Source organism: Heterocephalus glaber, unplaced genomic scaffold, assembly GCF_053883595.1.
Source record: "Heterocephalus glaber isolate CG9 unplaced genomic scaffold, H.glaber_assembly_v1.0 deba00001461, whole genome shotgun sequence".
NCBI classification, from domain to species: domain Eukaryota; kingdom Metazoa; phylum Chordata; class Mammalia; order Rodentia; family Bathyergidae; genus Heterocephalus; species Heterocephalus glaber.
The window spans coordinates 49,084,802-49,095,465 of NW_028258308.1; the positions used below are offsets into that span (position 1 = coordinate 49,084,802).

Below are 10,664 nucleotides of genomic sequence, written 5' to 3' on the forward strand. Positions count from 1 at the left end.
TGATAGCACAGGCTCAAGAGGAAATTCTCCCTGGTATGAAGAACTTACTTTTTTTCATTAATTCAATAAATATTACTGAACAACTCTTAGGAACCAGGCAATGCTCTAGGCATTTGATTTCCACCAGTGAATAAGGCGAAGATATTCTAAAAATGTTGGTGGAGAGAATGATAGTGAAGGATAGACCCAATTTGTGTGTATTATTTAATATGATGGAAGGTGGGATGAGATAGGCAAACTGTGAAGTGGAAACAGGATGGAGGACCAGGAAAGTCAGGATTCAAGACTTTTAAAGGTGTGCAGGGTTGGCCCACTACAGGCCACATGTGAGAGATAACTGGAGCAAAGCTCACAGAATTCAGTATGACCTTGAGACTCAAAGTAGAGCCATTGGCGCATTCAACATGCTAGCTCTCCCCAGGTGAGGGACAACCATAAACACCCATACTGTAAAACAAAGGAACTCATAAAGTTAGCTGAGAGTCTTGAGGATGATTAGAAAATATTTGTCACTAGCTCTTATTTCATTTAATAGATTTATGTAAAAAAGGTTGACACTTATGTGCTTTTTCTTCTTTTTGTATTCATTTTTCAATTTATACTTTCATTTTGTGTAAAACACGGAAATGGAAGATGATCCCTGAGAATCAGACTTCCAGCAGTGATTTCATTCTTCTGGGATTGTTCTCTTCCTCCCACACCAGCCTGGTCTTCTTCTCTCTGTTCATCATTTTCATCCTGACTGTCACAGAAAATGCCCTCCTGATCCTCCTCATCCAGAGACTCCTGCCTCCACTCTCCAATGTACTTCCTGCTCAGCCACCTCTCCTTTATGGATATCTTGCACATTTCCAACATCTTCCCCAAAATGATCACCAACTTCCTGTCTGGCACCAGAACTATCTCCTTTGCAGGCTGTGGATTCCAGATCTTCCTGTTCCTGGCCCTGCTAGGTGGCAAGTGCCTTCTCCTGGCTGCCATGTCCTATGATTCCTATGTGGCCATCAACCACCCCCTATGCTATGCCATGCTCACGAGTGACAGTGTCAGTGTGCGCCTGGCCATCAGGTCCTGGCTGGTGGGGATCCTGAACTCCATAGTCCACACAGTCTACATATTTCACTTTCCCTTCTGCCAGACTAGGGTGATTGATCACCCCTTTCTCCATGATCTCAGTATCTTATGTCAAAATTCTACATACAGTCTTACAAACCAAATCCTCAGAGGCCTCGAAAAAGTCCTTTTCCACCTGTTCCTTCCACATGGTTGTGGTTGTTGTGTACTATGGGCCACTTATTTTCACATACATGAGACCTAAATCCTACCACACTCCAGGACAGGATAAGTTCCACTCCATATTCTACACCATCCTCACACCCACCCTCAACTCTGTCATCTACAGCTTCAGGAATAAAGATGCTCTGAAGCCATTGGAAAACATGCTCAAAAATAATTTTCATCATAAAAAATAGGTAGGGGGCTGAGGTGGTAGCTCAGTGGAAGAGTGCTTGCTTAGCATGCACAAGGTCTTGGGCTCAAAGCCCAGTATCAAAAATAAAAATTAGATAAGAAAGATACTTGAACTTGTTATATTCACATTTAATGCCCAGAGTGTAGTTATTACTTGTTTTGAAAGAATATAAATGCTGTATGTCTACACTATGGGGAAGAAACATATTCTAAATCACTAATTGATGAAAAAATAATTTGGAAGATGTTTTGGATATTGAATGCATGCTTTTAATATATACCATGACATGATATGAAACAAACTCATCTTGTATTTATAGGCACTAAAAGAAAATAAAACAATGCTTTGAACTTCTAATTAAATGGTAAAAATTTAAGAGAAATACCTTAAAACACTAATCCTGTATATATTACCTGAGAAACATATATCTATATTTCTGGTATTTTTTTGAAACAGAGCAAATTATTTTTTTCAAATTTTACAGTCTGCTATTTAAATCCACAAATTGAAATCCCTTCTACACTGCTTGCTATGTACTAATAATTTTATTTATTAAAGTGAGAAATACAAATATACACATATAAATCTTAATATTCAGGAGAAATATTAGACATATGAGTTAGGAATTAAGCTAGAAAAATAGAAGCCCTTATGCCAATACAGAGAAAATTCCAATTTATGTTTTCCCCATGAGGGGACCCTGAGTTAATCTAATGAAACTGATTTATTAAGAACACTATGACAGGATAAACTTTTGAGTTTGGGAAGATGAACAGTGAGATGTGGATTGAGCATCATGTTATGAAATATTAAAGGATGTTTCAGAACATGCACTGCAGGCTCATCTACATCTGCTCCTTCCCAGTGCTTTGCTCCATCCCAGATCTCTGCCCCAAAGCTCCCTCAGAGTCTGCTCCCTCATGAACACTGTCACCCTGAGGAGATAACTTCGATCATGGGCATATCACTGCCCTTGTGCCATTCCCCACTCCTGCCCACCCGGTGTGAGGGTTTGGCTTAGGTAAGGTCTTTGTCCCTTATCCCAGGAGTCCAGTCACTCACTTGCAGATGCAGAGGGTTCCTCCACTTCTTCCCGCTGAGCTGCACTGTGAGGAAGGACATTAGCCTGGGCACCAAGTCTGGATGTACTGCTCATTCCCTGAGACCTTGGGGTAGGAGGGCAAAGGGAGGGTGAAGAGAGCTCAGGTCCTCCAACCAAGGCATTGAGGGAGACTGCAAATAATCACTTCTCCAGACAAGGTCAACATTTTAGAGACTTTTTTGTGGATCTGTATGAGGTTCATGCAAAACAGTGACCTTTGATGGACTTTTCTCAAATGAGCAGATCAACAGCTTCAGTTTGGTGTGGCAAGAGAGCCCAAGAGGCTGATCTCCTGTGGAGCCCAAGACCCTAAGCCATCACATGAGCTTTGTTAACTCTTAAACTTGGACTTGCATTATTTTGTAAATAATACAATAATAAGTTAAAATACAATAAGGGGAATTTTGTTACTTATATACTGCACATATTCCATATCTTTTATGTGGCTCCACACAACTTCTCTTTACTGTGACTCAGTCAAAACATTGAATGCACCTGGAAACACAGCTGATGTGGATGATATCATCAACGTGAAACTTATGGGAATGGAGTAGCACCTTTAGGAAGAAACTGGCTGCCTGGTGTTGAAACATTTCCCTGAAATTATAGAATTAACTGATTGTCAGGAAAAATAAGACATTTACTGAATAAGGTTAATGGTCAAATACTGCATGGAGCATCTCTGTCTCCTATCAAGTTTACAAATGAATCAAAATGATATTAGGAACAGAATCACTGTGCATCTTGGCTAAAATCACATAAATAAACTCATCTACTGTGAACAGAAAGTATAATATTGACAGCAAATGATGGCCAGTCTTGGGGGCACATGCCTCTTTCCAGAGACACAGGTGGCTGAAGAAGGAGGATTGTAAGAGCTAAGCCAGTTTGCACAACTTAAGAAGATCCTGTCTGAAAATTTAGAATTAATAAAAATAGTAATGCATAAGGCAGCAATGTAGCACACTGTAGAGCACTGTCCTAGCATGTGCAAGGTCCTGGGCTCCATTCTTAGCACTACAGTGACAGCAGCATTAAAAGGAAGGATGGCAGGAACTCCCTGGAGTATGGAGAATCCAGTCTGCAACTCTCTGAGCATGCACAATGTCCAGTGTGTCCCTGAGGACCAGTCCTGCAAAGAGGCCACTGGTGCCCCACTGGGTGTCACAGCAGGGCCAGGAGGACACTTGGTGACCTTGACCCTGTGGTATCCATGGATCTTGGGTGGATGTGTGCCCTTGATTCACCCACTAACCCCTTCTCAAGTGAAAGTCTGGCATTAAAGCCTCTGGTCATGTGCTTAGGCTGTGGCTGAGACAGGTAAGAGATTATTTGAGTCCTAACAAGGTACAGGAACTTCTACAGTCTAAGATGTGGCTAAAGAGAGAGGAAATATGAAATAAAGTTAAATGTTCTACATTCCCTCTGCTGAATCAGGTCTATGTCCTTTATTTGGGGGCCACTATGAGTAAAATTTGGGAATCTATGAGAAGTGTCACTTTTAACATAGATGCTGATCATTTACATGTGTGATTTAGTGAACAATGTAGGTCGACTGAAGACAAAAATTTTACCCAGTTGTAAACACAAACACACTTATATATATACATGTGCACTCACACTCACACACACTGTCATCATATTTATTAGGTCCCACACCCTTTAGGGAACAGAATAGACCCATTAGGAACAGAATAGACAAAATATATGATTGTAATTAGAATGTTGTCCTTCTAGTCTGAAGGTTTTAGTTGTGGGGATGGGATTTGGGTTACTCTGACTTTAGAACTTAGGCTTTGGGCAGACTCACTTGTATAAACAAGCCCATTGTGGGATTAACTCTTCACAGCCTGACTTGGGCATAATCAATATTATGGTCTTCTGTACCACTTCTCCTTAAGTGTTACAGAGCATAGGTTTCTTTATTCCTTCAGTTCACTGTTTTTGTTTTGTTTTGTTTTCCTATGAGTACAACAAGATCTCAAGGGAAATGCATTTTTATCTCCACAGTATTTTAACTGATGTAAATCTGTTGAATATAAAATATTTTTCATGTATGTTTTGTAAAACACTATATGATGAAACTCCACTAAAGCTTTTATGAGTTATTAATTTCTAAATACCACATTCAGATGAAATAGTAATGGAGTGAGAATGAATTTTTTAAATTTAAAAATAACTATTGAAAATAATTTAGATTTTCCTAGGAATCATGGATGTATCACAGTCATCCCTCTTTCTCCACCCACCACTGCCTGATTGTATTGCTTCACAGGTCACATTAGCAGTTTGTGGCCTTCACTGCTCCACAATCATCTCAGTTGTCAGGGAAATCATAGCAGCACCTGCACAGACACCTGTAGGTGTGGAGAGCTGATGTAGGCCACTGCAAGCCTGAGGCCAGCACTGGGCATACAGCCCCACTAGGGACATGCAGACTCTCCCCACATGGACAACCCCAGTTCAGGGTCACCCACTGTGCAGGCTGGGAGGAACCTGCAGGTCCTGTCCACCAGCACAGTGCACTTCCGTGCTGAGTGGGAGAAGGGGAATTATGTCAGACTCTGTGCCCAGATTGTGCAGAAGGGCAGCGTGAATTCATCCCAGCCTGACCCACATTCACAGGAGGAAACCCAACACCTGGCTGCCTGCTTAGGTTCCACCTCTGGCTGATGCTGATCCATCCTCCTGGGGTTTCCTGGGTGTTTATGACTTAGAAGGACACAGTAACATGCACCCTCACTGCGCACTCCAAATCCCTTCAACTCCTACATTCTCTGTATGGTCTCTGTATGTTCCTACATGGCTGAAAAAAACCTGCTTATCATTCTGAAGAGACTATCATGATATATAATAAAACCATACTAGAAATTACATTCTTCTTTTTTTACTAGAATCTGGTATAAAAACACTTGAAGGAAGGAGTCATCTCATGAAGGACTCAGTTCCAGGACACTGAAGAACAATGCTTGAATATTCTGCAGAGGAGATTTTCTTGGGTCACTTGGCTTCAATTTTATAAGACTGTAAGGTCACATACCTGCTGACAATTTGACTTCATTCTTGTAAGTGGGCATGCAGACACAGGCATGGTCAGAGTTTCAAAGCCGAGACACATGTGCTGGGAACCAGTGGGTTCCATGTCCTGGGAAGGCTGATCTGGGCCTGGGGTTATAAGGTTTCTGCCTGCCCTGACTAGGAATGGTCCCTCTGCAAATCTCTGAGTCATTAGGAGAAGCTGCAGGGCATGAAAACAGAAGAAATGAGCTGTTGGCAAAACAGGATGGAGAATTTTCTTGGTTTTTTATGCTGTTTTCTTTTTTGATATTTATATTCTTTTAAAAGTCTAACTTTGAGTTCCTAATAAAATTTTTAGTGAACCAAACTTAAAAATTAGTATATAAATGCTAAAAGTATATAAAAATCTGCTCTCAAATGGGAAGTAAAAGCATCACTAGTGGTCATGAACAAGTATTAAAATTTGGGTCTACAATTGAGATATTTCCATTCATTTACATATGTGCACCTTTCATGTAACTTTTCTTCTTGATGAAATCTGATTTTATAAGTGGACAAACTATCTGAGTTTCAATAAAAGCATTAGAGAAATATGTTATTTTGATAAATATACAGATTTAATATATTTTGTTAAAATATGTTTTGCTATCCTCAGGCAAATATGTGAGGTAGAAAATGGAAATCTTTTTTTCAAAAATTTGTTCTTTATTAAAGAGCTATAATAGTTGAATATGTCAGTCTTAGTAAAGTAATGAATTGAAATAACTTCTTATTTATATGTACCACAGCACTGCAGGCACTCTCAGGAAAAGCTAAGCAAATGCCTGATGGAAAATTACAATGAGACCTCTACTGAATTCATCTTCTTGGGCCTGTTCCCCTCATCAAGCCTTGGCTTTTTCCTCTTCACTCTCACCATCCCCACATTCCTGATGGCCCTGTCTGGTAACCTGAGCATTGTCCTGCTCATCCTCCTGGATGCCCAGCTCCACACACCCATGTACTTCCTGCTTAGTCAGCTCTCCCTCGTGGACCTCATTTGCATCTGCACCACTGTGCCCAAGATGGCTTCTGCTTTCCTCTTTGGAAACAAGTCCATCTCCTTCATTGGGTGGGGGGTTCAGTGTTTCTTTTTTGCCATGTTACCAGGTTCAGAAGGACCTATTTTGATGTCTATGGCCTATGACCATTATGTGGCTATTTGCTTCCCTCTGGACCACCCCATCCACATGAACAGAAGAGTTTGTGTGCTAATGATCCTGAGATCCTGGGGAATGGATGTTGTCAACTCCTGTGCTCACATAGTCTACATCCTCTGTATCCCTTACTGCAAGTCCAGGGCCATCAATCATTTCTTCTGTGATATCCCAGCCATGGTGACTCTGGCCTGTGGGGATACCTGGGTCTATGAGTACTCTTTGTTCCTCAGCACTGTCATCTTTCTCCTGTTCCCATTCATGGCCATAGTGGGTTCCTATGTGGGAAATTGCTCCTTGCTGCCTACCCCATATGCTCATAGGAAGGCAGGAAGAAGGCCTATTCCACCTATAGTGCTCACCTCACAGGGGTGACTTTCTATATTGCACCCTTTTCTTACACATCTCCACCCAATGTCCTTCTGGTCTCCAGCAGAGGACAAGGTGGTGGCTGTCTTCTACACCATCTTCACCCCAGTGCTCAAACCTGTGATCTATAGCCTGAGGAACAAGGAGGTGCTGGGGGCCCTGGGAAGAGTGGCTGGGAAGTTCCATTCTACAAAAATGTAGTTAAATTTCTGCCTCAGTGTTATTGAGCAGTGGATAGGAACAAGAAAATTGTTTAATGTTGAGGCCTCAAAAATTAGAATTAAGGTTTAAGTTTTTTAAATTTTGAGGTATGATATAATAATTATGTGTTCTAGTATATACAATTTTGCCTTCTTATCTCATCTTTCCAATAAAAATATTGGGCATGAAGTTTTTTCATTTAGGGGCAATATTTTATTACTACGGACATATTGAAATGGAAAATGTGGAAAACTTTGCCCTCATTTTGAATGTGTTGCATGATTGAAACCTTTGTTGAATATTTTAATTTTAAAGTATTACTGCATGATCAGGGATTTAGCTAAGTGGCACTGTGCCTTCACAGAAGCGAGGTCATGAGTTGGATCCCCAGTACCAAAAAGAATTTAATGTAAAATACACATTGCTGTGAATCCCACTCAAAATACTCACACTCCTTTGAACCCACTTATCCCATTGTCCTTGCTACTTTTCTTACTCTGACCTCTCATAATTTATGTGATCAGATAAATCATGATATTGAATTTTCTTGTGTGCAGTGGAATATATAAAGGAAAGCTTCAGGAGTTCACATCTTCACCTACACATATCAATTACTACTGTACATCCAGAATTCACACTGACAGAGTATGATGGCACAGAGGACAGAAACTTCCTCTACCTCATGATTACCTGTAACTCCCATCACCTGCTGACCCACAGGATCTGTGTTCTCAATGCCTTACAAATCTAAATAATAATTCCCATCAGCATATAAGATTCCCACCTAAAATGCAGTGTTTTGAGTGACAATGGATAAAAATGGAGCATAATCCATGAAAAAATAGAATATTACCTGGGAATTCTTGATTCTTCAATGAAATATAACTGCACGGATGACCATTCATTAATCACAGAAATCCATCCATGTCCTATTCAATCTATGTAGGAATGGTTTGTCTTTATTTCACATATTGTCCACAGTGTTTTTGAAATAAGGTGTCACTGTTTTGCCCAGGGTAGCCTTTAGCTCCTGAGCTCAAGCAGTCCTCTTGCCTCAGCCTCCTGAGTGTCTAACCCATAGGCATGTGCCACTGCAGTATATAAACTTTTGTCACCCAAGTCTTGCTCTTTACGATGCAGAACAGGCTTCCTTTTAAAAATGGGTATTATTGTTCATCTAAAGAGCTGTGTGCTGTAGTAAATAATTCCTGTGTGTGAAAGCAAGACATTCAGAGATGATTAAGAGCAACAGCTGCATTTTACTCAAGGTTTGACTCCCAATTTCTTTCCACTTGAGCCCAAGCCCCTGGCCATCTATGCTCACTGCAGTCACAGTGTGGAAGGTGAAGGCTGGGTCCTGGCCCCTGCACAGCACCCTCAGGATGACAGCACCCTGTGTCTCCTGGGACAGGTGGGCCTCAGAGGGTGCCCTGGTCCTCCCATGTCCTGGCTGCCTCACCCTGTGTCACCCACACAAGAGTTTTGGCTCCCTGGAGACACTGCTGCCATGGTCAGACTGAGGCCCAGGGTCCCACATGCTCAGCTTCAGCTGTGTCTCCTCCTCAAGCTCCAGGCCCTGGTTCAGGGAGCTGGGTACACCACTGAGAAAGCCCCAGGTCATGGAAGCCTCCTCAGGCCCTATTCAACATCCAAGGTCTCTCAGCTCCTCCTCCTCACAGTTCAGTCTCCAGGGTCCTGGAGGGCCAAACAGGCCCTGCTGTAATACCCAGGTCAATTTGCTGAAGGTGACAGAGAGGAGCTTCAGCTTACAGACACCAGGGCAGTCAGTCTGTGAATTTTAACTTCAGGAATCATTTTGGCCTGGAATATCAACAATTCAAATATTGTTAAATTCTTATACAAAAATTTGGTGTGATGTTATTCATTTCTGAAGAAAATGCATAAATAACTTCTTAGAAGTGAGAAATTTGTGAACATGATTAAGCTTCTTTGTCACAAAAGCTAATTATTGAATATTTTGTGAATAATTCCCTACAATCTCCATAATAATATTTTAATTACCAATTTTAATAAGGATAAAATTGTTTCATAATTCAATGGACTTTTCCAAAGGAAATAATTGGAACCTTTAGAATAATGTTTATGTGATACTCTAAGATTTTCTACTTATATACTTTTATTAAATAGATTTCATTTCATGCAATTTCTCCCAATACAAAGTGAGAAATAATCAATACATGCAGGCACATCATACCCATGCATGCACTGAGCTACAGCATTAATACAGAGGCTGCCATGATAAACCAGAGCAGGACAGCCCAGAAAGATCCCCAGGAACCTGCCTGGTCCTCCTCAAGGGAATTTGGAGAGATCTCAGGGCCCCACTGGGGCCACAGCCTCAGGCCAGGCTGTGTCCTCCATGACTGGCTCCCTCCTGTCTGTCTCAGTGGACATTTCCCAGGGAGACAGCAGTCCTGAGACTCAGTTGGCAGCTATAGGAGGACAGAATCCTGGTGGATACTCAGTCTCCTGGAGGTCCCTGAAAAGCCAGGTGAGGAGTGAGAGGTTTATAGGTACACTTGTCAGGACAGAACTCAAAAGTTTGACTGAGAAACATGACTGTGTTCTCCTGTGACTGTGGGCTCATTGTCCACTGAGTGGATCAGGAGATCTGAGAGAGGTGGTCAGGGCATGAGGTGAAAGAATGCAGTTTGGACTGGCCCACTGATGTTCAGCTGAATTCTGGCAGAGGGAGGGTCAGTTGGAGGTGGCACTGATAGAGCTTAAGTCTCTTGCTGATTCTCCTTCCGACCCATTCAGCTCCCTGGCCACCTTGACCTGAGCAGCTTTGTTTCTCCTGGCCCCTCCTCTATGAGCTTTCTGACTTGTAGCTGGCTGCCCATCAAATGCAGTCCAGAGCCAAACTAAACCTCTGTTCTCTATGACATGGGTATTGAGTGTGTCTTCCAGCAAGTTGAAAGCTGATCAGTGCAACAGCTAACCGAGGAAGTGAGTGGTTCAAAGTGGGGAGGAATTTTGGTAGGGATCCTAATTTTACTTTTATTTATTTTATGGAAGGAGAAATTCTGTTGTGTGCTTGAGAGAACTTAGCTTTAGAATCAGATTGGTATTTGAGTTTGAGGACCAGCCCTTGTGCAGCAGAAATCCTAGGTTATGAGGTGCAGACACCAGAAGCTAAATCAGCTCATCGTGACCTGTTCTCTGGATGGGGTGGCAATTATTTCATTATTCTCTACTGCTTTCTGTTTTACTTTACATGAATCCATTATATTGTGGTCAAATACCTGGAAATTATAAACCTTATTTCAATATGAAAATATGTAAT

At 41.6% G+C, this 10,664-nt stretch overlaps 1 protein-coding gene and 1 pseudogene across 1 annotated transcript; both read left to right on the forward strand.

Annotated features, from left to right (window-relative positions):
* Positions 1-633: 633 nt before the first annotated feature.
* LOC106008348 (olfactory receptor 2AJ1-like) lies at positions 634-1,472 on the forward strand (annotated as a pseudogene).
* A 4,946-nt stretch (positions 1,473-6,418) lies between these two features.
* LOC101711549 (olfactory receptor 2L5-like) lies at positions 6,419-7,162 on the forward strand. Its single transcript, XM_013067875.2, has one exon. The coding sequence runs from the start codon at positions 6,419-6,421 to the stop codon at positions 7,160-7,162; it is 744 nt and encodes a 247-aa protein (XP_012923329.2).
* The last annotated feature ends 3,502 nt before the right edge of the window (positions 7,163-10,664 follow it).

Coding starts and splice junctions, on each gene's coding strand:
- LOC101711549 (XM_013067875.2), top strand. CDS start 6,419: ATGGAAAATTACAATGAGACCTCTACTGAATTCATCTTCTTGGGCCTG.